Genomic DNA, 27,553 nt, shown 5'->3' on the forward strand with positions numbered 1-27,553 from the left:
GCAACATGGTGACATAAACATTAAATATAGATTATTGTCTTGGTTCAAGTTAAAGCATATGTGAAAAGATCATGGAAAAGACTTAAAACAAAGCTTTCAGGTGCTCATCCCAGGTGACCTCCGGCTTCAGTTCAGCAGGAGGACAGAATGTGTGGAATGGATGAAACCAGCAGGACCGGATGAGCGAGACGGATGGATAGTCGTTCTAAACGGCGCCTCTCCCAGTCGGGTGTGAATCAGGCTCAACAGATACACAGGCCACCTGAAAGTGCAGCGTCTCTGCTTGGTAATCAAATCCTTCAACTGAGCAGATTAGGAGGCATTTGACAGAATCGTTGCTGAATCTAGTGATTATGAATTAGTTTTTTGTTTTTTTATTAATCCTTCGTTAAAAGTCAAACAAGGCTGTATTTTTTGTTTGTTTTTTTTACTCTAATAGTGGGAGCTGTCATCATAGGAGTTCAAATCCATGTCAAAGTAATCCTCCAGTTGCCACTGCAGCGTCTCAAACGTGGGCCGGTTGAGTTCCTTTTCGTTCCAACAGTCCAACATGAGGAGGTGCATTGGCTTCGGGCACCTTGGGGGGCAGGGCAGCCTGTTGCCTCTAGAAATCCACTGGACGGCCTGCATGTTTGTCATGGCTGCAGAAAAAAAATTGGGGAAAAAAATGAACATAAGTGTTGGTCTAACAAGACACTACTGCTGGGGGAATTATTTGAAGTCTTTATAGAAGGTGTCTGGATCTTACCTGAGTAAGGCATCTGGCCAAATGTCATGATCTCATACAGCAAGATCCCAAAGGACCAAACGTCTGATTTGATGGAGAACTTGTTGTTATGGATGGCCTCTGGAGCGGTCCACTTCACAGGAAACTTGCCCCCGTCCCTAGCCTCATACACACTCTCACTTTCTTTCTACAATTGAACACGAAAAAATAAAGCAAACATTTAAAAAGCTCTTGAGATGTGTTCCTTTGCCAGAAGTATTGAAGGTGTTTTTTTTTTGTTTGTTTGTTTTTTCCCCCACCAGCGAAGTTGGGAAGAAAACTAAGACCTGTTTCCAACAGAATCTGACTTTAAACCTACCATAAAAACTCTGGCCAGGCCAAAGTCTGCCACTTTGCAGATGTTGTTCTCTCCCACCAGGACGTTCCTGGCAGCGAGGTCTCTGTGGATGTAGTTCTGCTGCTCCAGGTAAGCCATGCCAGCCGCAATCTGGGCTGCCATTTCAATTTGGTCCTGCACACGCAGAGTGCCCCCCTTATCCTCTGTTGTCAAGGTAGAAATAAGTGAACAAAATCAGTAACAATAAGCCGTTTTATGGATCAGCCCACTTATATATAACAATATATTCAATGCACTAAGTAGGTGTTTCAACATGTCTGATGAGTAATTTCTCAGTGCCACCTGATGAAACAGTTCAGGTTCGTCTTCATTTTACAGAGAGAACTTGGAAAGAGTTGACTCAGGCTTTCAACCTGCTTTTCCATCTCAGGAATCTCCCACATGCCTCAACAGTAACATTGTTTCAAAGTAGGTTGGAAGATTAAAGTTAAAGGAACTTTTATCCTCTTACAGCTTCAGTGTTGCTTGTTGTGACTCTTTGGAGTGACTGGTTAAATTTGATTTTTCTTTTTAAATGCATACACCTTAACAACCTCTGCTAATATCAATAAGACTGTCTAGTTGAGGGTCAATTCCTTCTGTCTGGAAATGTCAGACCCAGCAAAGTCGTAAGCTTCAAATAACCCAAAAGTGACAACATGACTTTACAGTGTTATGACGTTCTGGTCATTGCTTTGCTACAAGTAGCATCACTCTACTTATGTTAGTGATGTGTGATAGCTGTTAGCTCCCTGAGGACAGAACCAAACTGCGTGTTCTGAAAAATATGACAACATGAAACAGCTTAGGATTGTTTTTTTATTCGTTTTTTTTGTTTAGGGAAACACATGATCCAAATGCATTCAGTGGAGTTCATGACGCTAACTTTAGCTGCCATCAAACTACAAAAACAGTTGGACGGGGTGGAACATAGAGGGATGATTTGTATTTAAAGAGACAGCACCACAACCGGTTGCTCTCAGTAATCCCTCAGAACAGGTCGGATGTGCCTGTGGAGCTGGAAGTGTTGCAGTTCCACTTGCATAGACTTACATAAATTTAAATGGCTTAAATGTGAAGAGGATTTAAAAGAATGATTCATCCATTTTAAGGGAGCAACTTTCAAAACCAGTCTGAATGTTAATATCAACACCACTCATCTATTAAACATGTAGAACAGCTGTCTGTGTGATTTTATAACACCTGTTGGTCATGTCATTTCCTGCATTTCCACTGACCATGTATTTGTGCACTTTGACATATCAAAACTTAATTTGCCTAATAAAAACATTTAAATTTTTAAAAGAAACTTGTTTATAACAACCTGGAGCCCTGTAGATTTCGACTCCTCCTCATAACTGAAGTGGAAAGTGTGGCTGACTTACTTCGAAGGTACTCCAGCAGGCTGCCGTGCTTCATCAGCTCAGTAATGATGTAGATGGGCTCCTCCAGGGTACACACAGCATAGAGCTGGATCAGCTTGGGGTGCCGCAGTCTCTTCATGAGCTGAGCCTCTGCCAGGAAATCTTCAGGGTCCATCGTACCTGAGAGACACAAGTTCTAGGTTTTTGGGTCTTTTCGTTTGGTCATGTGACTGTGATGCAGCACAGGACTCGGAAGCGTTTAACAGAAGTTGAGAAGTAATGTCAGCAGTAAGGTCTCAATGTGCTATATAACACATCTAATATCAGTAAATATTGGTTATTGGCCACAACATCAATATTAAATGTGGATATTGAAATTGGCCAAAATGTTCCCTATGGATGTGTCCCTACTTTGGACTTTGTGGTGCTGTCTCTTTAAATGCAAATAGTGAAAAAAATCACCAGGTTTGAGGGTCTTCACAGCAACTTCTGTGGTTTCATTCCACATCCCCTTATAGACTTCTCCAAACTGTCCAGCACCCAGCTTGTCCATCAGCTTGATAGAGTTGCGAGGAATCTCCCACTGATCCACCGTGTTGTAGGACAGACCGTAGGTCTGAGGAGCCTCCATCTGCACCGACAGGACAGTTAGTAATGACAAACTAAACATCAGGGATCAGTGTCTACGCTCCTGCATGTTGTAGTTTACCTTCCTGCATGGCTCGCCAAGAAGCACACACAGCCCATCACTCTGTCTGGAGTAATACTCCACCAACTCCTTCAGCGTTGGGAAGGATTTGGTCTTCGACACGTAGTAGTGGCCATTATCCAGTTTCTGGAGCTTGTAATGTTTTACTCTCCCTTGGTGCAAAACTAAAAAAAGAATACGAAATCATTTTAATCACCTCCAAAAGAGAAACCAAGTTATACTAAATCAGTCCCCTACCAGTCACACTGCATGTTGGAACCTAAAGCACACCGCAACATGTTGTGATGGAGCAATAATAAAATACTAAATAAAATCAAAAACATCTCAATGTTATAAAACAAATGCAAAAACTGTGACTCAAATTTGGATGCAAAACACATTTATGGTCCAGTTAAAGTCTACTGTCTCAGTCAGAACTGATTTGGAAAAGCCAAAATATTTTCCCTTGAATGTTGTTCCATCATGGTTGCTACGGTAAACAAACAAAAAGAAGCAAATAATACAGACCCACTCAAAATTTAAATATTACCGCAAAACCCAGAAGTGACACAATAATTAATTACACAGAGATGAATGTTTGAAAGCTCCACTAATAATGATTTTTCACTTACAGGGAATCATTACATTTGAAATCAGAATATTATATAAACAAAATGTAGATTCCACACTACTTAAAGGATGTTATTTTCAAAAAGTACTTTTAATCTGACAAGACTCATTGTGGTTCTATAAAGACGATTCTATAAAGTATTGACTCAGGGATACTGAATAATAAAAATGCACACCTTCCAGATGTTTATCTTTGAAAAACTTAAAAACTCAGTCATCATTTTCCTTCCACTTCACAGTCATGTGATACTTCACATTGGTCTAACATATAATATCCAAATAAAACAAAGTTCAGGTGGTAGAAATACCGGCGGTCTCTAAGAGTTGTGTTTTAGTATGTGTAATATATGTGTTTCTGACAGGATTGATTATTAAACAAGTCACCAACTCCAGAGATACTTTGCTCACTGCATTGTATCCTTATTGCATGTCACTTTATGGTTTTAAGCTCTTCCAAGCCATTTTCTTTGTGAACAAGGTCAAGTCAAAAAGCTGCAAATGGAATGATATTTTATAATCTCATCACTTTTTTAGTTTGGAGTCACTGGGAAGCAAACTGGAATGCTAAGCCCAGCATTCAGTAGGCTGGGGTTATTAGCTTTGGAAGTTGTTCCAAAGCTAATAACTTCTAGCCAGTCCAAAGCTAGAAGTTGTTAGCTTTGGAAAGGCTAACAACTAGCATGCCTAGGTTGGTGACTTGTACCTTTATCCTCTTAAGAAACATTTTTAGCATGCAATATAATAGTGAAAGTTGCATAAAAGGTCATATTAGTGCTGTCACAAATCAAATAAAAGTTTCACAAATCACAAATTAGGTTTTAAATACTTGTTTAATGTAGAATAAATTTGATAAGTATTGAATTTTTTAAAGTAGAGCACACTAAAGATGCTCAAAGTGGAATCACCTTTTTATTATTTGCTGAATGGAAGCTGTAACTGGAAGCCAACATCAGTAAAATATTACAGCCAGCAGTTTGTTTATACTTGATGTCATATCTGAGCATGTTTCCACATAAAACACAAAGGAAGCAATTTTTGTCACGTTTACATCAATGACTGATGATTTCAGCACTTCTGCTGAAGTACGTCGGGGCTTTAAGCCTGCTAGTTCCCAGCCTAACACTAGCCTATCCATGCTAGTAGACAGCAGAAGATGAAGGAAATCCAGTTGGTGGCCAAGCTACACATGCTAGTCACCAGCCTCTCCAAAGCAAACACAAGTACAACCCTCCTACTTATTTGCCAGAGCCTGGCACTCAGTTACTAGTGCTGGCCCATCATTAATCAGATCAGTAGTCAGCTTTGGAATGGATGTAACCCTCTGCAATAAGGAAGTAGCCACCACTGGGTTAGCTGTAGTCTTAATTTTGGCACAAATACCGCACCATAGTATCCTGTCAGAATGCCGCTTGAGTCACACTGCTGACAGTAGCTCATACAGTGAGCAACACTGGTGATGATTGTGGCGACCAGTGGGTTGCTGGTTCAACTCTCAGACATCTGTCGTGTCCAGAAAGCCTGGTGGCAGCGGTCACTTCTGTCAGCTGACCTGTTATCCAGTAGGTTGCCACCATCAGCGTGTGAATGTAGTGCAGGACATTTACCATTTAAAATGGATATTTACCACTTAATGAGGCCCTATATAGTTATAAACTAAATTAATAAAATAAAATAAATTGTCTACATCAGCATCAGAGAGGAGTCAGCCAGCATAGCATTCTGGTTATTGTTCTGTATGAAGTATAAGATACCAGGTTAGATAACATGGGAGACCTGAATGCTGGACTCTTCTTCTATGGTTCTGTGCGTGTGTGACGACAAAAAATAAATAAAATAAACAAATGCTTAAAAAAAGCAAATGTTATTTCCTTACCTGAGAGGGAGTACTCTCCTTTCAAACTTTCAGAGTTTCTAACGAGGAATGCTCCTTCCTGGTTCCCTTCACCCTGCAGCAACTTCTCTGCATCCAGTCGCTTGGTGTCTGGGAAATACCATCTAGAAGCAATTACAGATATGGTTATTTTTAGGAAACCCTTTTTCCAATTTTAACTTAATTTTAAATTATTCTATTTATTTCTATTTTATATCCATCACCCAGATCTTCACGGCAGGGATTTATGGAATTTAGTAGTTATAAACCTGAGCAAACAAAGCACATCTTCCTGAAGGCTCCATTCTCAGGCCACTTTTATTCAACATGATCCAACTGGCTCAGATTATGGAGAACTACAAAATATCACAAAATAAAGTCCGCATGCTTTTATTTCCTTTAAGTATGCTGCATTGTCTGTGTTAGTGAAAACGTTTGAGCTACGTGGAGATGCGTGTCTGACAGAAAGGACAAGGTGCTCATGTGATGAAGATTTGTATCCAATATCGAGAATCATTGTGACCTCTGTCATTTGCATATTTTGCACTGTACTTTAAACATGATGGATAAGAGTTTTATATATACAATAAACTACAGCAGCTGCTGCTGTCATGGTTACAGCTTCTGGGATGACAGCAGTAATCCTGATGATGAAGCAGATTGTGAGAGCTTTGATGTACAGGACTTTGAGACCAGCTGCAGGAAGTTGTAGTGCATTTCTGATTTCAGCTCCTCTTAAGGCTCAACAGTAACTTCATATAGTTTGAACTGTAATCTGATACAAGTATTTATTGCATATAAAAGTGATTTGAAGTTCAATCTTTACTGCAACAGCGATCTGTTGAAACATTTTGAAAAGTAAATATGATCAATAATTTTTGAAAACATTTTCTACCATGAGACTCAGACAGTTTATTCAGAAAGTCTGTTCTGTTCTGAGATAAACCATGTCAGAGCGGGTCACCACCGCCCTGATGAGGTCTTATGTGAAAAATATTTTTTTTACTAAATGATAGCTTAAGAATGAAGATAAATAGCTTCAGTTAGAATCATTTATGTTTGATTTATGTTGCTGTTGAAGTGAGTCATTCTCTGCTGCTTCCTGGTTCTGTTTGCAGCGTAACGTTGTGATGATGGTCTAATGGACTCTCACTGGTCCTGGTTCTACATACAGTCCAGAGCTGCCGGTATAAACTAAAGAGCCTCAGATCATTAGAGGCCAGTTAACCCAGTAAGTAGACAACCTTCAACTGTTCAGTCCTTAAACAGTTAGCCAATCAGGACTGCAGACATGACTTCTTACTGCAGCTTATCCATAAAGTTCAGACACATTTCAATCTTGTGTTTTAATTCATCTATATTTATATTTTTATGCAGTGATTTTCCTTTTTTTAATGAGATTTTTATCCTTTTAATGTGCCTCATTTCGATTGTTGTGTTTTCCTGTAAAGCTCCGGACATAAACAGGGCTCTGTAAATAAACTGGCTTCCCCTTTCTTAAGCAGAATGAAGCGACAACATTCTTACTTTGCCACCAACCAGTAGATCTGGATTCCTGAATCAAACATCCTGCATGAACTGTACAGACCTAGCTGAAAACAAAAATGTCCAACAGAGGCAACAACATTCACCTCCCTCCTCATTTGATGAATAAGACCTCTTTGAGCTACAGGAAGAATCAAACCATTTTTAAAATCAGTTATGACATATTTCTTGAAACAATCTCAAGATTCCTATCTTTCTGGTTTTGACCAGCTGCCTGTAAACCGAGTCAGCAGCAGAGAAATAATCCAGCAGAAGCTGATTAAAAAAATAAAGCTTTGGACTGGTGAATCACCCAAACAGGGTAAATGTGTATTTTAAGTTTGGTGTATCTGTTGCAGCCTTCAGCGACAAATCAAAGGCAGCCGAGCCTCCTGACATCAACCCTACATAAACTCTTTAAAGGGACTCCATTCCTTTGATCCTTCTAGAAACCAAGACGTAGCCGAGTTCTCTTCAGGCATAAAAATACATCTGTCCTGTGTGTCTGTCTCCAGCCTGGATGCCACCTGACAGCAGAGAGAGCCAATGAGGATTAAGTATTGAAAATAGATGGAGGGATCTTTTTTCCCCCTTAAGTAAGCCTGAGGCAACAGCACAGAGAAATAAGAATGAGAACTTTGCTGCAAGCATGCTGGTGAAAATATTTACTTCAATACTTCATATAGAGGTGAGTTTCAGAGAATTTGAAATCATTGACAAAAAGTTGAACTTGATTATTTTATATTCAAAAGCTGAAACTCCTCAAGATTCATGACAACGTGACATGAATCACATAGCGAGATCATAAAGTTGTTTGTGATGGTGATTATGGTTTACAGCTGACAAAAAAATCTATTTTCTTTTAAGTCAGTAAAATATTTTTAATACATAAATCCTGAGTGATGGTCATGTTAGAGGCTAAGTGGGGAAACTTGTGGCTGGCAGACAGACTCTGGAGCCCTTCAGATGAAGCAGCTACAGATGATTGCTAAAGAAGCTGGTGTTTCATAGATTTTGTATTGGAACATTTTGATGGAAGATTGAGTGGAAGAAAAAATGGTGAAAGAAAAACATGTAAAATCAAAAAGATAAATGCTGCCTTCAGATGAATGTAAAAACAAAGTCTGTTCAGGAGTTCAGAGCAGATCCACCCATCAGACTGACCTGAAGGTTGAGCTCCTCTGTGTTTGGACACTTACTCCCTCTGGCTTTGGATGCTGTGCAGCTGAAAGGGTTGTATCTTTTACGTTTGGACAGTAGTGATGCTGTCCAAAAGTAACTGACAGCATTTTTTGCTAATTAGCAAAAAATGCTAATCAGCATTTTTGAGTTGCTGATTAGCATCTCAAAAAATACATGAGCCGTTAGCATGTCCTGAGTCATGAGACTGATATACACAGCAGCCTTCAGTTTGTAGCCAGACTGACTGCTACAGACTGGATCCTGCCCACATCGTCACCATCCACAACGACTCTGAAAATACTTGGATGATGAGAACATCTCATTTCTTTGGGATGAATAAAATATTTTAGAGCTAAATTAAACTTTATTGTCCATGAGGCATTGACAACTGTTCACACTGCTAAGGGGAGCAACGTCCATTGTAATGACTAAAGGTGTCACTATGATGTTTTGGTTGGCAAACTAATCTCAGATTATTTAGATGATGGCTAATGTCCAACTTCAAATAAAAATTTGCAACATGAACTTTCTCTCTTCAGGTGAATGCTACTGTACATATAGTGGTATGAGACTGAACACCCAGGCTGCAGCAGCAGCCAGCCTGCTGCTCTGACAGCTGCATGTCCAAAACATTAGCCTGATAAATTAGCACAAGCCTCCCAGGAACAAAATGAACTGATCAGAGTTTCAGTGCTGTTGGAGATTTCATCACCACAGTAGGTAAGGCATAACTTTCTGCCTGACTGAAAAGCAGAAAAGCTGACCATTCATTAGCATTCCATGAGTCAGTGATAAACAGCACAATGGTTGCATACCTCAGTGTCTCTTAGTCATGGAACATTTTCCAGCCTGTAAATCAGGTTTGGTGCTGAGCAAAGCTAAGGCCTGGACTAAATAAAGAAACTGATTTTATTCTTGTAAAAGACGTCAGGATAAACCAGCTCACAGCTGGATAACAAATAAACTGGACCAACCTGCTTCAGTGTAACCCTCAACTTTGTTGGGCGTCCAGTCATTTTTCTGACTGCAGATTTCCCACTCAGTCAGATTCTTATCACACAGCTTAACACAAATAGCCTTTCAACTGAAACCTGAATTGAACACCATCTACAGTAAATTACAGTTGTTCTCAAGCCAAGTTGTGAACTGTGTAACTGAAGAGTGCAATGTCCAGGAACTATCAGGAAAGTGGTTTTAATGTGCTGTTGTTCTTGCACGTTTGGTGGAACAGATAACCGGGAATCAAAACTTCCTGGTCTGGGATAATGATCAACTCTTTTCAAGGCAAACCTGAGTCAAACATCTGCCCACAAGAAAGAAAAGAGATATATGGCCCACAATCACATTTTTATAGGCTTATACTGGTGTTGCATGACAGAAATGAAATTTACAGTCATTTTCCATAACTCTCAATATATGGCATAAATAAAAGTCACTGATTTCCACTTATTGAGAATTAGTATTTTAGAACTTTTGCCACTTTAAAATAACCTCCTACTTTCTGTATCCTCTCCTTAGTTAACAGTTTACACACAAAGTCTTTAACTTTGTGTGAATGTCACCATAATTCCTGAGTCATTTTAATAAATTACTTTATGACTTCTGGTTAACAGTGAAGATATAACATACCTTAAAAACAGCAATCTAAACTCAGACCTTTTTTCTATATATTTTACTAGTTAGAAGGAAGTCTATGCAGTGGCTCATGGGCTGTTCTGATCTGTAGAACAAAACCAGATCTACAGAGCAGAACTGTAGGCCTGATCCTGCTCTAAAGAGAAAACACCAACACATGTGTCTTATGTGATGTGTGCCGACACAGAAACTAACTGGTTCCTTAGACCACTTTCATTTTTTACCTTTACATATTTACTTCAACAGTGAATTAATAATTAAGGCGTTTCTCTTTTAGCTTCAGTTTAGCTGAGGCAGGATCACAGTCTTCATCTACCTGTTAGATCAGGGCTCAGCAGCTCCAGAGCCACAAGCATCTCTCTGACTCTGAGGCTCATCTAATGTAATAAATGATGCAGTATTGCCCTGTGTTTTCCCTTTTTTCCTTTTTTTTTTCTATTACACTGAAGCTTTTGCATTTGTTGACCCTTCTGGGCCATAAGTCGGCCGTAAGTCTAAAAACAACTTAATGAAGGAGAGTTTAATATTTACCATGGCCTGATGAATCAACAGGCGATGTGCTGGTCACAACTGAACCAGCTAATGAACCATTAGAGCCAGCTCTGATCTGGGAGTCTACCGATTGTTTTTTATGAGCATAAAGTAAAAAGTCTCATCTTAGTAAGATTATGCTTTTTATTTTAACATCAAGCCCATGATAACACTACATTTTCAATCATAACTTTAAAATTATTTATGTGGGTCGGGACTTTAACAAGTTAATTTTGAATAAATAATTGCATAGATTCTAAACGCATTAGAAATTTTAACGCAATTAATTCCCTTTTTGTCTCTGGTACGACCCTAAATCTGATCCACAAGCAACAACATGATGTAAGGAATCAACTGGAGGTTCCTGAAACACTTAAAGCTGAATGGATAGAACAGCACTTTGCACCAATATTACGGTTCTTTTAAATAACATGTTAAATGTTTTTGTTGTTGCGTGCATATGTCTGCTTATCAAATAATTAATCTGCAAAAAGCATTTTTGAATTGAGAACGCTGCTTAATTTGTCAGTATGTGCTTTGTGATAAAAGCTGATGGTGATTAAATATGGACTCTGCAATATTTTTATTTATTTTTTTTATTTAAAATGTCTCACTCTTAGCTCTGGCACATGATCCAAACTGAAATACAATGACTAAAGCCAGTCTAATGGTTTACACTTTGCTCATATGTTTTTTTTGTTTTGTTTTTTTTTTCCAGTTTTTCATTTAGTAAACATCACCAACTGTTAATATAATCTAATCACATCCTATAATTCATCTACAGTTTATTGGTGTCACTATCAGTCTTTGAAATATTCAATAATAATAATATACATTTTAAAATTTTGACATGTACTGGAACCCTCTGTCCATCCAGATCTGTAATAATCAGAATGGGAGCCACTGGAAGTGGGCTCCTAAATAAAGTTTAGTTCAGGACCTAGTAAAACTTTCAGGAAGCCGTGAAAAACACAATGTGCTTTGATATTCCAGGAAATATAATCTCCTTCCACATACCTAAGAATCTGTGCTGAAATACAGATTGTTACATATTCTGGTAGTTACTGCGACTCTACAATAAAATAAAAACATTTATTGGAGATGAAAGAACATGGTTAGAATCTCAGTTCAATAAATCTATACAGTTTATTGAACTATACAGGTTCAATATATTATATGAAACACGAACTATAGAAACCAGATAGTGACTTTGCTGTTTCTCTGCTTTATATATAAACTAATATAATAACCTAGTTTATATTAGCTTTGAAGTTCCAGGTTTTAGGGGTGAGGGACAACAAGCCAGGCTTCTTCTTACTCTTTTTTTTAATACACCAGCTGGTTTCTTTGTTATAGAATAGAATATTTATTCCCAAGGGGAAATTGCTTATTGGTTTAAAAGCTACTCATCCAGGTGTTAAATATTAGTTAGTAGGAGATATCAAATTTCTAAAATATATATAGATAAGTGGCATCAGTGTGTCCAGTCTGTATTTATAGTGTTCTATGGTTACTGTGCTTCCTTAAGTTTCATTGATATTGTGATATGCGTATCATTTTGTAATAAGTGGGAAGCTAGGTGTCATTTATATTTTCAAAATAGATGATTAAAAATAAAAAAATTATCACATGTTTTGATAAATTATAAAATACAGATTAAAATATGTGACCATGTGTGTTTTCAGTCTTTGAAAACACAAAGACCAAATTCTCTGATGAGAATTTGGTGTTCTACCAAATTCTCATCAGAGAATTTGGTAGAACACCTGATCTCAGGAGGTTTGTTAAATCCTATCACCAGTTCAGAAACTCAGAAGTAACCGCTGAGGAAACATGACTCCTTACTGTTCAGAAACACTCACGGTTCAGCATCAATGCTCTCCACAGGGGCCACGTAGTTGGCCGGGATGTATCCCTTTTTGTCGATTGAGATCCCGTTCACTGCTCTGGCGATCCACCACTCCCCGGCGCTGGTGTCCAGGACCTCCAGGATATCCCCGGTGTTAAAGGTCAGGTCGTTCTCGGTACGAGCGGAGTAATCAAACAGGGCGATGTAGCGCTCCGACTTTGGAGGTGAAGGTAAAGGTCTGTTTTCAGGGGGATCTTCGGGACCCCTGGTCATAGGGTTCATCACAACCGTGATCGTTTTTTTCTGGCCACGTTTCTCCTCCTGCTCCTTCTTGCAGGCGTTACAGCAGCAACAGCAGCACGAAGCAACTCTGTCCCAGAGCGAAGAGGTCTTCTCCTGGGTCCCCATGATGCTTTCTGCCCTTCAATCACAGCCTTACACTTTGTTAAAGCTCTCCTGCTGCCCTCATTATGCCATAAAACTCAGCGACATTAATAATGCCACTGCGAGACAGCGGCGATCTTTGACCGCAGCGGAACAAACAGGTCTAAGTGCAGCGACTGAAGCTGTGAAGCTTCCTGGTTGTTGAGCTGCTTCTCGGTTCAGGTGGATGAAATCACCTCCACCTGCTGAGGAATGAGGAGTGGCCCCTGTCACTCTGACGTCACGGGCCCAGCATGTCACTGAGGAAAACACAGGAGGTTCAAACAATATGCAGCCTGCTAAAAATAAAACTGGCAACCATCCATTTATTTGAAGTCGTTTTGTCTGTGGCCTTATTAAGCCTTGACGTCATGTCTGATTATTAAAGCTATTCCCTTTCTAAACAATTAAATTTTAATAAACTGGATCATAAAGTATTCTGAACTTCCTAGTTTCACTAGTTTCCCACAAGGCTGATTCTGATCCCGATGTGTTGAATAAAGTAAATTATATATTTCTTCTTGTTGCCTTGCTTTGTTCTACAAGATCTCCACCACTCTGCTACTTCTCATGTCAGCCTGTTAGCAACAGGAAGTTCCAGGTGGCTCGCCTGGTGCTGTAAGGAAGTCCAGTTGGTCACTGCTGCCTTGGACTGGGATCTTTCTGCATACAGTTTGCTTTTTTCAGATTTCAAATATGCTTTGTCACATTATGTGCAATAAAAATGACATTGATGTCCATCCATTCATCCATCAGTTGAAGTAATGTTGTACATCATACATTAAGAACCAAACATGAACATTAACTGATGACCCAATGCATCAATCTGACACTAACTGTTTTTTTTAACACTTTTATGTGATGTTTTTGATGGAACTCCAGTAAAGCTGAAAAATGAGCGTATTTTGAAATAACTGCCATAAAGCTGTGAGGAAAAACCTATTTTGAAATCTCCTGGATCTAGAAAGAAAACCCCAAATTACACATGTGCTCATGATATTCAAACACAGCATGACATGAATGCACGTTTCTGAAATGGCCGCATTTTAGTTTGAACATCACTTTATGGCGGACAGAGTTGAGGGAATTAATGTGAAACTCTGATCCAGTAGTATATTTAACTTTATACAAACCAATCAGATGCAGCTCTTTGACATACATCAAGAACAATGCCTCAGTGTTTAGTCACACCATTGAAACCAGTGACCCAGCACTGGGAACCTTCTGGGTCCATGATGTCATACCATCACCTGAGAATATATTGTATGGTTAAGATCTGTGGAATGCAGTTTGGCTTCTTTCTAATCTTTTTGTTGTTTAGAGGTTTGTTGGTCACAAACTGTATTAAAGTTTTCTTGTCCCTGTGGACAAGTTCTGTTTGAATCACAAAAGATTTCACAGCTGAATCCCTTCCCAGGAAATCATTCCCGTCATCTCCCATCTTTCAGAGGAACTTAGATGAGGATCCAGTTTGGTTCTTTACAAGTTTGTAAATGGAGAAGCCTTGATCCAAAAGGAGATGCTTTATTTCTCTACCCAACTCCAGCCTATGGTTAGTAAGATATGCAACATGTTAGAAATAATAAGACAAGCAGCTAAGATGTGCTTGTCTGAAACTGAAATCAGATTCAGTGACAAACACAAAACTTGGACTGGACTTTGATCATATTGATAAGTGACAGACATAAACTGAACAATTCAGGATCTGTTTATAGCACAGTTAAAGTGAACTGAAATCTGGTCCATTTCTGTCAGAAATAGAATAGAATAGAATAGAATAGAATAGAATAGAATAGAATAGAATAGAATAGCTTTATTGAGCCCCAAAAATAAATTGCTTATTTGTTGACAAGCTGCTCCATCCAAGGTGCTAAATATTAGTAAATAAAGATATGCAATTTATTTTAAAAAATTATATCTACATTCACTCAGTTACATTTGCTTAAGCAATGTCTTGGAAAGATTGGACTTTTAGTCCTAGTTTTACTACACTATGCTTTTTGATTTTACTTGTGTAATATCATTACTTTTACTTTACTAAATGAAAATCAAGTTTAAACAAAACCGGACCAGTACAGATACACACCTGGAGCTTTTGCTAAAGTGAGACATCCTGTTTATACACAAGTTTTGTTTTTCTATTGTTGTTTTCTATCTGCTGAGCCCTTTGGGTCACAGTCAGGAGATTATTGTAAATGTTGTTATTGGACGTTCGTTAGCCTATTTTAACATGTAATCACATTGCCTAATGTAAGTTTTAGTGTAAAAAAATACTGTTAAGTAGCACCATTCTTACTTGAGTACAATTTTTGGTAATTTACCCACCCTCGAAAATGACCTTGGATAAACATGCCTATTAACACTATATTTACTCAAAAGATCTCAGGAAATCAAAGGAGAGGCTCAAGAAGGAGCGCTGGCACCACCGTGTGGCTAAAATGGGATATTACATCAGTGCAGTTCCAAAGTCACAGAAAAATAGTTAATTTAGTAGGATAAAATGAGTAAAAAATAAGTTTCACAGTCTTCACACTAAAGCTTGTTATAACAGTACTAACAAATATTTATACATATTATTTATTAAGCAAACCTGAATGTGGATGGTACACCAAATTTGAACAGATAAAAGATGATTGTAGATTCCAACAGAAACAAGAAATTGTCAAACACTATTTCCATGTCAGGAGAGCTGAAGGTGTTGGATGAGATTATATATCTTGATCTTCAGCTGGACAACCAACTGAACTGGAGACACAACAATGAAGTTACATAGAAAACTGGAATAGAAAATATTTGTTGATAAAGATTAGGCTGTTCAGTGCAAAAAATACAAACACAGAACATTTTCAGTCAGAGACTCTCAGAAATGCTGAGACAGACCACCACCAACTACCATCTACAATCTTTTAACAAACTTGTATCAATAAATTATTTATTTCTATAGTCATTTACACGACCAATATTTCAACCAAAGTGCTTCACAAAATCAGAAAAAAATGACAACAGGTTAAAAACACGAAACATGGATAATGATATACAATGTTTTAGGCATCCTCAGTTTTTAACTATAGACTAGGAACATATTTAAAAGTTTAGAATTGATGTTGCATTTAGCAAAATGCTTAAGTGTGTATGTAAACTAAAATAAATTATAATTGAAAGTTCTTTAAAAAAATGAGCTCAAAAAACTTACTTGAATTATAAGATATGCTCTCTGATCTAAGATCAGCGCTACAAAAAATAATTCACAATTAAAACAAACAACAGAAACATTTCAGGTGTTTATAATAAATCTTTTCCATCTTCCTCTGTGGATTTGTTCAACCTTAACCAGAATCAGTTTCCAGCAGCTGGATCCACCTGGGACTTTTCTTCTGTCTTCAGAGAGTTGTCTAGACTACAGGGAGTGACAGAGAGTGGAGGTGAGTTTTCCTGCATCAGGTCATGTAGGGTAACAGGTTTAGAAACTGACATCAACTGTGGAGTGGAGCTACAAATCTAATCCAATCTGGATTAAGCCCAGCGTTGTACAGGCTGGAGGTGACTTAGTAGTATCATTGTAGGCAGTGTGCTTTTGTTCCAAATATAAAAATTAGAACTGATTTCTTTTTTAAAACATGGAAATGATAAAATGAGTTCATAACTTAATAAAAATAAAAACATGATCATGCAAACTGCTTCAACATCATCTAAGAATATGAAAATAAATACACTTAAAATTATTTTAAGTACAAGCCACATTTAACCTTAGGAATATTTCACTTCTTTTTAGAAATTTTGTTTAGTTCACTCTCTATTTCTTAGCATTGTTGATGATGGTACTTCAAGGCCAAGTTTTGGTCTTTAATTGTAGATCACTAAAAACTACAAAGGGTTGGATTCCATGGAAATAATCCCATTCTTCACTGTAATCTCAAATATTGAAAGTAAATGATTGGACTCAGTAGTCTATTTATTTATTAACTTGGCATAAATTAAATGGCTTAATAATGTAAAGAACTTATCATAAACTGAATAAAGACACCTATGCAATTTTTTTCTCACAGTTGGAAGTTAAATCAGACCAATCATTTCTTGTTTTAGTTTAGATAGAATTACCAACTTAGTGAGAACATTTTTTAGAGATCTTTTTTGTAACTGTACTTCAATTCAAAAGCTTACATACATTTGGTCAGTATCAGGGATAACTGTTTTTTAGCCTGTATCATTACCATATGAGTTTCTTTCCACAAGTTTCTCACAGTATTTGGTGGCGTTTTTGCTCCGTCCTCCTGACAGAACTGGTGGAACTGAGTCAGGTTTAAAGGCCGTCCAATAAACTTGAGACAGTGAGAAAAAAACGTGTACATGTTTTTTTATTCAGTGTAAGTAAATATGATATAAACAAATAGATATTTTGTCGTGTACCTCCACCTCTAATTGTCTCCTGCCTCATTATCAAGTGGATATTAAGATATTGCTATTAACTTGGCGAGCTCTGCTTGGACAGACACCAATCTACATCTCTGAACGTTTTCATCCCTACACCCCCACCAGGGCCTTGAGGTCCTGTGACAAAGATTTGCTAATTCCACCACAGTGCGCCCAGTTCACTGTGTTAAGTATAAGCCTATCTTAAGGGTTCAATTTACCTGTATTTTTCTGCAACAGGTTCATCCTCCTTGGTCTGCTGGGACACCAAAGGGGCATCTGTTTCCAGGTCTGAATAGGAAGTCATTCCAGGCCTCTGCTCTGACTGTGTGCGACGGGTTGAATTCTCTCTTCCTCTTGTGGACGATCTGCCTCGAGAGACTTCCCCCCATTTTCTGGGGAGAACAGAACTTCCAAAGGGCAGGCAGGCCTGGGAATTGTTCAACTCGTTTTGACAGAAGACTGAGCGGGCATCATGAAAGGACATATGAGGAATGATCTGTTCTGTGCTGTTATCATTTGTACGTGTAACTTTTCTTGGAGAATTTGGACGAGAAGAGGATCCAGAGTTGAGATGCTGTCTGAGTACAGGGGGATGTGGAACGGTGTGGTGCACAGAAGGACATGATGGTGGTAAGCGTACTCGTGAAACAGGTGGTGCTATGACGGGCAGACTGCAGGACGGTATCTCATTGCCTTCACATCTTGTAGCTTGAAGGGATGTTAAATCTCCTGAGACTGGAATTTGAACATTTTTCATGCCGGTGGATTCTCCTGCATTGCGCAAATGGATAATCTTTCTTGCTTGTTTGTAGATCCTTTTCGCTTTCTCAGTTTGTTCAGACAGATCTGTTTCCAGTTTCAACTTTTGATGTTGCACCTCAGTAACTCCCTCATGCCTAACAGGAGGGGCAGGTGACACAGCCATTGATCTAATTTTTACATTTGCTTTGTTCGGCAGAACTTCTACATTCTGCATAACTATCTTCCTTCGCTGGGAAATCCCAGTGGTCTGGTGGATTAACGGAAGAGTCAGAACCGGGTCTTCATGTAGTTTTTCATTTCGTAGTTGGTCTTCATTGCGTCGAAAGGAATTGTCCATTAGAACTTCCAGGGGTGGCGGTGGTAGATTATCCATATCTTGGTCATCCCTGCCATCTGGAGAGCTGCTGCTGTTGTTGCCAGAGACGATGTCACCTCCTGTTTTATTAACTACTCTGGACTCTAGAAGAATACAACTTTTATTGGGCCTCATGATGTGAGGTGCAGTATGTAAAAGACTCTGTCCAGGTCTCCCATCAACAACCCCTTGGCTAAATGTATTTATGAGCCTTTTGACTGAATAGCACGTTCGTGGTTTATTTGATGGTGAAGATAAAGAACCAGGTCGCCGATTGGCTCTGTCTTGGCCTTTGTGTTCACCAGCTGATCCATCCAAAGAATATCGCCGATGTCCAGCTTGATGCAAATTGCACTGCAGCTTTACAAAGTCATTTAGTCCTTGCATTTCAGAAATTATATTAATTTTTTCATCTAATTCCATCTGACTCTTTTGTTGCTCTGTTATTAGAGAGTGTTCAGCATTGAAAAGTTTGAAGGCAGGCTGCTGATCTTTCATGGAGTTTTCATACATGTAACGAAGAGCGTGACAGGGATCTGGTGGAGAAGAGTTTGATCTCTTCCTCTCAAACTGGTCAATTTCATTATCTTCTTGATATTTTTCTGCATGCCGCTCTTCATCCTCTTCCTCCTCCTCCTCTTCACTATTTCTAGTATTACTAACAAAACCAGCTGAATAATTTTGATATGTACCCCGAATGTTGACTTCAGACCCACAACTTCCTGATCCAGCACTCCCACGGTGGCAATGGTTCCTTTCAGATCCTGTCAAACTCTCACTCTCTCCTCCGATACCACTGTCCTCACTGTGCAGTGCAGAATCTTCTGGGTTAGACTTCCTAATAGTCACTGTCTCAACCTTTGCAAGTACTTGAGCCAACCTAAACTCTGCAGCCTGCTTCGCCTGAAGCTTCTCAGTATACAGTTTAGAGAGGGAAGAAAAATACTCTATTCCCTCCTCAAGTATAGTATCGCTCCGAGTCTTCACTGAGCTTTTAACTTGCCTGATTTTTTCTGATGAATCTGCAAGTAGTTGATGTAAAAGATCTGGTGATGGATCAAAATTATCCATAGGTTTAGCCGAGCATACAGCTTGACCAAACATCCCAGAAGGTAAAGTCATGCTGTCCCCATGCTCCTTGAGCATCAGCTCCCCCTCTTCAGCCATCTCCTCTAGTGCCTGGTTGATTTCCTCAAAGTACAACGCCAAAGCAGACATTGGTGTTTGGAGGGACAGCTGTGTCTGGGTAGCCTGGTCTAGAAGCCCCAGAAGAATTTCATATTTGGAGATATTTTGGTTCAGGAAATTGTAAGCAGCCTGGTGAGCTCTCACCATATGTGGTGACAAACCTGCCTTTGTTTGCACTACAGAAGACTTTCTCTGCCTTTCTGCAGATCTCTTCTTCATGTTTTTCTTTCGGGTCTCCACCTTCTGACTCATAGGCATTTCCATGACAATTCCAATTATTTCCTGAGGCATTTCCTTTACCTTTGTTACCTCAGAATCCATGTCATTTTCAGGAAGTTTTGGATCAGGGTCCAGATGAGCCACTGAAGTTTCTTTTGTGCAGTATTCGTCAGTAAGTAGTGGCAGTTCCTCTTCCTTGTTTTGAGGTTGTAAACAGGTGTCTTCATCCAGTGCAGGTCCACCATCCGCAACCTCCTGTAATTCTTCAGTGACCAGGGCATTCTGAACATCAAACTGATGTGGTTTTGAAAATAACTTTCCTTTTGATGGTGAACAACCCATGTTCAAAAGCAAAAGTGTTACGCAGGAGAAGGAAGGAAGCTCTCTGAAATGAAGAAAAAGATTTTATCCAGTATTGATTTTTGATTCCAGTCTTACAGAAAGTCTCTTGTATCCGTTTTATGGTTTCCTCTCAAAGTCCAGTTGCAAACTGTACTGTAAAGACGACTAGCAGTGTTTACAAAGAAGTGCAGAAGATAAGTCAGATTGTGCAGGTGGGTGCTGGTTGCACAGATGGCCACAGTAAGTGCATTAGCATCCAAGTACGTACACACATGCACACACACACACACACACACCAGAGCATTTATGTCTAAGACTTTAATCTCATCAGGTTAATCAGAGTCAGGTTGTCAGAGTGTTTTTAGCTTCATCTACTGGCCTGCTGGTCAAGTTTACAGCCTGCTGGACCTATTTCAGATGATGGCCATTTAAGACCTGAAAAATGCCCAGCAATTCACATGTAGTATTGACATGTATGTCTTATCTGTGTTTTGTTTCATAATCATTTACACCAACAAGTGTAAATGATTATTGAACTTCTTGGTGTAATATGTTGGTAATGTATTTTCACTGTCATTTTTAACATTGTTGAGATGTTGTACCTAATAGTCTCAAAGCTGAACAGCCGCTCAATATCATAGGAAATAAACCACTGAAAGAGAGACTCACTAAAGATGCTCAACCATTGTGAAAATTATAAAAAGAAACTGAACATAGAAATAATGCTCCTAATTATCCCATCACCCATTTATTCTTCAATGTTTTTCTACTTTCTGTTTCACTGCAAAGCTGACTGACACCTTTGCAGATGGCATCTTTATATCACTTCAGTGTGAAAAGGACAAAATCAAAAATTGGGATTTAAAGATCATTCATGCTTTGTTTTACCTGCTGATGTCAGTTGACTTTATTTTTGCATTAATGCAATAAAAAGGTTTTGCTTCCTTGAGCTGGAGTAAGAAGCAGATATGAAGCCGAGAAGGCACAGTACAGACATGACTTTCACATCCTTGTTGGTGTTATGAAAAATTAAAATGTCTAAATTAAAATCAAACCAGGTTGTCCAAACCACATTTTATCCCATTTTTATATTCGATTAGAGCAACCTTCTTAAGCAACATTTCATCGGTCAAAAGCAGAAATCCAAGAAAGTTCACTAGAAAAACTTTTTTTTTTCTTTTTCGTTATTTTTTACAGACACTTTCTCATTATGAAGGTGATTATTCAGCCTCTGCTCAAAATTTGAAATACAGAAAACAAAACATGTACAATTCCTCTTTTTCACTTTTAAGAATTTTTGAACCAAGAAGTTTTTTAAGACAAATAAATAAATTCAGTTCCTCACTACACTATTTATGCGGACGGTCTTTGGTGGTCTTTGAAACTTCTTGGTCCCAGTCGGTGTCAAGGACATCACTAGAAAAGACAGTAAGACCAGAGAAAGAAAAACCTGAAAGGAACGGCTTAGATCCATCATTATTTAGTGGCGGGCTCAAATTAAAGCACTTCCTTTTCCTCATGTTCACCTCACTGTTGCTTACAGGTTTTGCATGTTGGTTTGGAACATGAATAAGATCCGACTTCTTTAGTTCACACTTAGAAGTTTCTGTTTCATGAGGAACTCTTTCCAAATTAGTCTGAGCTGCTGTAGGTTTGCCTGTACAGTGTTGTGAATGTCCATTATTTAGCTTTTCCATTTGTTTCTTTTTCTTTGCTTGTGGCATTTGGCTAGTTAAGTCATCGTGACTAGCTGACGTCTGCATATTTATCCCTTTTTCTCTTAACGTTTCTGCTTCATTACCACAGTGGTCAGGTTGTTTCCTATTTCTGGGTTTGAAAATAAAAGCTGACAGTTTTGTGTGCAGGTCTGTCAATTTTGCATCTTCGCCCGCCATCTTTTCACTTAGCAAAACATTATTGTTCTTCTTCTCAGGCAGGAGTCTCTGTTCTTTTTTGTCAACTCTGCTTTGCCCTGCTCTTAGTGCTGATGATACTGACCAGCTATTGTTTGGTGCAGTATTTATGTTTCCTTGGGTTGATGTAATGATGGGTAGGATGACATCATCTGGGGACAGTGAAGGACTCGTGGCAGGAAGCTGGTCCAAACAACTCTTCACTGTTACACAACTCTTTAGGTCACTGGAGGTTTCAGAGTCTGAAACATGTAGCTGATGCTGGTCTGTAGAAACAGACAGGTCACACACACTGGCCTCTGGGGTGTTGGTCCTTAGCCTAGCAAAGACACAACATCCACAAAAATGCATTTTATTATGATATACAAGTCTGGGTTTGCTAATTGCACTGTCCACTGCATAAGTGAAGAGTTAAAAATATACAGTATTAAAGGTAACATGAACAGCTATAATATCTGATTTATCTAGCATAATCACAGGTTCTTTGAACGTTCAGCTGTTTTTAAATAAATTTACAAAGTTAAGTACCCAGAATTTAAAAGGTAACTTTCACAATTTACTATTCACTAAAAACTAATGTAACTAACGTAAACGTAATTTAAAACTTATAGCTAGTAATACCATATTTTAACATGAAAAATTCTTTGCTAATTTACCTGCATATTAAAGAATATTAAGTACTACATTTAATAATAATGCTTTGCTGAGCTCCCTCGGTTGTGTACTCCTATTTTGTTTTGTTCCTGCACTTCCCTCATCCTCTGATTGGTTGGTGGCTATAGCAGCTCCTGTCATCATTCAGCCAGGCTCCTATTGGGTGCCTAACTCTTAACTTTTTTTGTGTAACTAAACCATCATGTCAGCAACAAATCTTAAGCACTAAAAATGTGCACATGAATAAAATAAGTGTTGAGATTCTAGAGTTGCTCACCTGGCCAGTCGCTCCATCTCACTTTGAAGAATCTCAGGCAGGTTCAGTCCCTCCAAGAGCATCTGACACTGGGTTTGATACTGCTGAAGGGGGTCGGTGGGGAATGTTGTTAGCAAAGCGTTTACATTTCCCAGCAAAGCACCACCCTAAAGGAAGGATGCACCAGACGGTTAATGACTGCCACAGGACTGCAAAATAAAACAAGACTATACAACATGGGAGCACAGTGATCGCAACATTGGTGTCTGCAATATCCATGTCGCAAATGTGCAGTAGTTTTTGGCTAATATATTCCAGAGTGCTACTGCAGGAAATGCTCACACCAGACATAAATGACCCTGGCCAAACTGCTAAAGGTCACAGTGATGGAAGAACAGATGAGAAGAGGGAAATAAAGGCATAACTGCAAATGATAATATTTATCAACTTTATTACCATCACTAGATTTTCTAATATTAAGCAGCTCAAACTCTTTACAGTTTGAGCAAACTGAATCCTGGGTGTTTCTGTCTGGCATGAACTCATGACATCAACAGAACAAACCCATTTAGTAACTGCTCAGAACCAGGCCGATCTTTCTTAGCAGGCAACATGCCATCTTTTATAATAAGACAAGTCCTTTCAGCTTACTTGAAAGTTAGATTTTAGACGTGTGAATATAATCTCACCTTCACTGATTCCCTAAACATCAGTGATGCATGAGCCAAATAATTGTGAACAACTTTCTTCTTTGTTGAAGAAAGTTTTCAGGTTTTAATGAGTTTAAAATTGTCAAATCAATTCGAATGTATGTGGCTCAACCAGCCAAACAAATTTTCATTTCTTGAGTCAAAACAAGACTCAGCCACGTCATAAGATCCAACCCCCATCCCATTTTTCTGTGAAAACTTTCTAATCATAATATTGTATAACTATAAATAAACAAAAACAATCAACAAATCAACTAAGTAAACCACAAAAGTCTTTTTTGTTTTCTGCAGTGTATTCTACAGTAGGGAGAACAAGTATTTGATACTGTGCCAATTTTTCAGGTTTTCCACTTGCAAAGCAGGTCTGTCATTTTTATCAGCTACTCTTCAAATGTGAGTGATGGAATCTGAAACTAAAATCCATAAAATCACATGACTTTTAAGTAATTAATTAGCATTTTATTGAATGACATCAGTATTTGATAAACTACGAACCAATATGAACTCCAGGTCTCACAGGCCTGTTAGTTTTTCTTTAAACCCTCCTGGATTCCTCATCTTAAAGTCACTTGTTTGCACATGTTACCTGTATAAAGACACCTGTCCAAAAACTAAAACCAACTCCAATACATAAATAAAAATACACACACTGATATCTACAACTCACTTTCATTATGACATGAAGTAATTGAGAATAAGTAAAGCATCTACAAATGAACAATATAACAAAGAGATGCATAACAGTGTCCGCAGCGCACCCAATGTGTCTGTAGCTTTTTAGTTTTTCCTGCAGCCTCATGTGGACAGCAAAATATATAAACTGAAGATGCTACAGCCATGTAACGGAAAATACTGATAAGGATTTTGGAGCAAACCAAAATGTATCTAAAGATAAGAACATTAAAGACATTAACATCCAAAGGATCATCACTTGTATAGTAAAATGGGTCAATCTGTTTTCTCCTTACCTGCATGGAGCACTCCATGACTGACACGGCCGTAACAGCATCTTCGATAGTAACAGTCTCTCTGTACATGAGCCGGGCATGTGCTGTGTAAAGTTTAAGAAAGGAGCAGGTGTTTATCAAATCATTTTCCCTTTTACTGGCACTATGATGCCATCTGGAAACATGCATATTTTTAAAGATTTTTTTCAGATTTCCCTTTCTTTTATGTTCAACTACATTTCTGAGGCACAGCAAGCATCTTTAATCATGTCACATATTTCAGTAGCTAAAGGTAAAAGATTAAAGCCGCTGTTCCCATTTCACTGACAGTCCTCTGAGTTTGAACTTTTGATCATCATAATGTAAAGTGAAATTGTTTTGGACTTCAGTCTGTTCTCACCTTCAGCAAGTCTGCTCAGACTCTCCAGCATGCGGATAGTTGTGCGGGCGGCACTGTGGCCGTCTTGTTGACGCTGCAGCTGGTAATAACGAGTCAGGATGCAGTTGGCTTCTTCGGACACCTGAGGCTGCAGCTGTTTAATCACACTGAAATAAGTTTTCATTTTCTCCATGGACCAGAGCCCACTGGCATCAGCTGGAGTTCCTGAGAAATCATGGGGAGACATGTACTGATGCTGCCCGTAAAGTGTGTCAGAGTAGAAGGAGAAATGTAGCATGAACATCATCAATGATAACTAAAAATGAATTCAAAACTAGATGGGGGGGAAAAAAGAAAAAAAACTTTAGTCCTACCTCGGTCCTCAAGAATAAAAGAAGAGATGATACAGTCCCACTCTACGTTTCTGGTGTCCAGCAGAACCAGAACCAGGTCGAACCGGCTGAGCAAAGGACTGGCCAGAGCCACGTTCACAGAGAGAGGCTGACTGGGATCATACTGTCCTTTGGGGTTGGTAGCTGCCAATATGGTGGTTCGAGTATTCAGCTTGCACACCATGCTGTAGAGAGATTAGGAGTCAAGAGATCAAAACAAAAAGTGTAAATAGATTTTATCTACACATATCCTATGATAGCATCATTTGTATTCAACTTTAATTTATACTTCGGTTTAATTAATACATCTATCCTAATTGTATGAGGCCTACATGGAGAAAAGGAAAAAAAAAGAATCATGATTTACTTTTGCTAGATTCTGCAAAAGCTTCTCAAGGTTCTGCAAAGGTTTTGAGAAATCCCAATTTTTTCTTTTGCAAGATCCAACGGGACATAATCAAGGTGGAAATTGGGACCCGGCATTGACCAAATGAGGGTAAATATATGAAATTACCAAAGACACTGTAACAGGTGGCTTGTGCTGCAGAAAAATGTGTAGCAGATATGTGTTCCACACAAACTTCAACCGCTAGAGCAGATTCAGGAGCAGAGAAGGAGGGAGAATTAGCACCACAGGGGATTTGTCATCATTGATGGGACATAATAAGAGACGTGACCGGGGACAGAGAGACGATGAGGTCAGAGTAGCTGCTGTTAGCCCAGTGAGAAAGAGTGGAAATGTTCATGCAGGGAGGAGGGCAGATGTCAGTGAGTGTAAATATACATACCCAGCTTTGGCTACGCTGATTGACTGCTGCTCCATCGCTTCATGAATGCTGATTCGATCATGTTCTTTGATGCTGCTGAATTCATCAATGCAGCACAAACCACCATCAGACAGAACCAGTGCTCCAGCTTCCAGGTGCCAGTCACCTCCATCTTTTACTGCAGCAACCGTCAGACCTTCAATAAGACAGAGAGAACAGGAAGACATCAGGAAATGTTTAGATTGGCAAAGTAGAAAATGTTCTATTAGAAAAATGAAAGCTCTGAGAAACAGCAGTGTTCAAAAGTATGTTTTAAAAAAGGAAGTAAAGCTCAAACTCCTTACAACCACCTTAATGTTCAGACATGCCACTGCATTGTGAGCTCACACACATTCACACACTGATGGTGTTACTGGATAGTAGCCACAGCTGACAAAGGCCAGGCAACTTTTCATCACCTCTAACCTTTATTTTTAAAATGTACAAACTTTGGAGGATTTCAGGGAATGGTGGGAACTCTGAAACTTCATGGTTGGATTAACATCCTGAAATTTAGCTGGTCATGTAGTCCAACTGATCTATAACCTCTAGCATGTAATAAAAAGTATGAGAAATATTCCCATGCAATAATAGATGAATCACCATGCTTCACAGTCGACTGTGACTGGAAGTCAGCATTCATTTTCCACTGACAAATGGAAAACAGTTCCCTACAACCAAAAGGAACAAGCTTGCTTTCAAAAGGCCACAAAGTTGAATAAGTTCTACTTAGGTCAGCCACTGTGTTATTGGTAAATTATAGCCTCTTCATTTCAACAATGAAACTTTGTGAGGACTTCCTACAAACATCTTGAGAAATCCCAATTTTCTTTTGCAAGATCCAACGGGTCATAATCAGGGGTGGAAATTGGCTGGTGTCATTTAACTACACAAATACTCACAGGTATTTGCAGACCTTCTGTGATCACCCAGGCTCTGTCATTTAAGTAAGACTTTATCACTTTCAGCATTCAGAAATACTTTATTTATGCCAAAGGGAAACCAAATATGAACTCAAATCAGGCCAGGCTGCCACACACCGGCACCACCAGGGCATCTGACGAGCAGCAGGAAGGCAGGTGAAGTGTCTTGCCCAAAGACACAATGACTGGGGCAGATAGAGCGGGAACTGAACCGGCAACCCAAACATTGCGGGACAAACTCTTACAACCACCACCATCATCATAGCACTATAGCAGCAAAAAAAAAAAAAAGACTTGTTTCAGTGCTGGTCTTGAATAATCATCAGGTGCCCCATCCTTCCTAAAGCTCCTATATAGAAAACACTGCTCATAGAAAACACTGCTTATGATTGGAAAAATACTCACCAGCACTGGTTGATCCAATTCCAGCAGTAAGTACGGATCGGGAGATTACCTTGGCTGCATATTTCAGAAACTGAGATTTTCCTGTACCAG

The 27,553-nt window shown here is 38.9% G+C and overlaps 3 protein-coding genes across 6 annotated transcripts in view; all 3 read right to left on the reverse strand.

The window, feature by feature from the left end:
• Positions 1–410: 410 nt before the first annotated feature.
• On the reverse strand, positions 411–13,049 carry frk (fyn-related Src family tyrosine kinase). The gene is made up of 8 exons (XM_015028114.1): positions 12,390–13,049; positions 5,659–5,780; positions 3,177–3,340; positions 2,930–3,098; positions 2,489–2,647; positions 1,086–1,267; positions 749–914; positions 411–641 (listed from the first exon to the last, which is right to left on the reverse strand). Exons 1-8 carry the CDS (start codon positions 12,782–12,784, stop codon positions 433–435), a joined length of 1,566 nt encoding a protein of 521 aa, XP_014883600.1. The 5' UTR covers positions 12,785–13,049; the 3' UTR covers positions 411–432.
• Positions 13,050–15,717: 2,668 nt separating this feature from the next.
• On the reverse strand, positions 15,718–20,372 carry pcare2 (photoreceptor cilium actin regulator 2). Its single transcript, XM_015028113.1, has 2 exons — positions 17,431–20,372; positions 15,718–16,196 (listed from the first exon to the last, which is right to left on the reverse strand). Exons 1-2 carry the CDS (start codon positions 20,076–20,078, stop codon positions 16,136–16,138), a joined length of 2,709 nt encoding a protein of 902 aa, XP_014883599.1. The 5' UTR covers positions 20,079–20,372; the 3' UTR covers positions 15,718–16,135.
• Positions 20,373–20,966: 594 nt separating this feature from the next.
• Positions 20,967–27,553, reverse strand: part of mcm9 (minichromosome maintenance 9 homologous recombination repair factor) — a 14,394-nt gene continuing 7,807 nt past the window's right edge. Inside the window, exons 10-16 of one of the 4 annotated variants that reach the window (XM_015028110.1) lie at positions 27,464–27,550; positions 26,118–26,292; positions 25,312–25,514; positions 24,959–25,162; positions 24,580–24,662; positions 22,923–23,068; positions 20,967–22,310 (exon numbers count right to left, since the gene is read on the reverse strand). In XM_015028110.1, the coding sequence (XP_014883596.1) occupies positions 21,428–22,310; positions 22,923–23,068; positions 24,580–24,662; positions 24,959–25,162; positions 25,312–25,514; positions 26,118–26,292; positions 27,464–27,550 (1,781 nt within the window). In that variant the 3' untranslated portion in view covers positions 20,967–21,427. Of the gene's footprint in view, positions 22,311–22,922; positions 23,069–24,579; positions 24,663–24,958; positions 25,163–25,311; positions 25,515–26,117; positions 27,444–27,463; positions 27,551–27,553 lie in introns of those variants that run through there. The other 3 variants (XM_015028111.1, XM_015028109.1, XM_015028112.1) reach the window with 3 other exon arrangements.

The sequence above is a fragment of the Poecilia latipinna genome, unplaced genomic scaffold (genome assembly GCF_001443285.1).
Source record: "Poecilia latipinna isolate Pla-1442-1.1 unplaced genomic scaffold, P_latipinna-1.0 Scaffold114, whole genome shotgun sequence".
In the NCBI taxonomy this organism is placed as follows: Eukaryota; Metazoa; Chordata; class Actinopteri; order Cyprinodontiformes; family Poeciliidae; genus Poecilia; species Poecilia latipinna.

Excerpts from the sequence above, each read along its gene's own strand:
- frk (XM_015028114.1), bottom strand. The coding sequence starts at position 12,784 with ATGGGGACCCAGGAGAAGACCTCTTCGCTCTGGGACAGAGTTGCTTCG. Across the intron at positions 3,099-3,176 it reads TTGGCGAGCCATGCAGGAAG|ATGGAGGCTCCTCAGACCTA; the intron begins GTAAACTACAAC and ends CTGTCGGTGCAG. Across the intron at positions 915-1,085 it reads GCCTGGCCAGAGTTTTTATG|AAAGAAAGTGAGAGTGTGTA; the intron begins GTAGGTTTAAAG and ends GTTCAATTGTAG.
- pcare2 (XM_015028113.1), bottom strand. The coding sequence starts at position 20,078 with ATGGGTTGTTCACCATCAAAAGGAAAGTTATTTTCAAAACCACATCAG. Across the intron at positions 16,197-17,430 it reads CCTGTTGCAGAAAAATACAG|TCTAGACAACTCTCTGAAGA; the intron begins GTAAATTGAACC and ends CACTCCCTGTAG.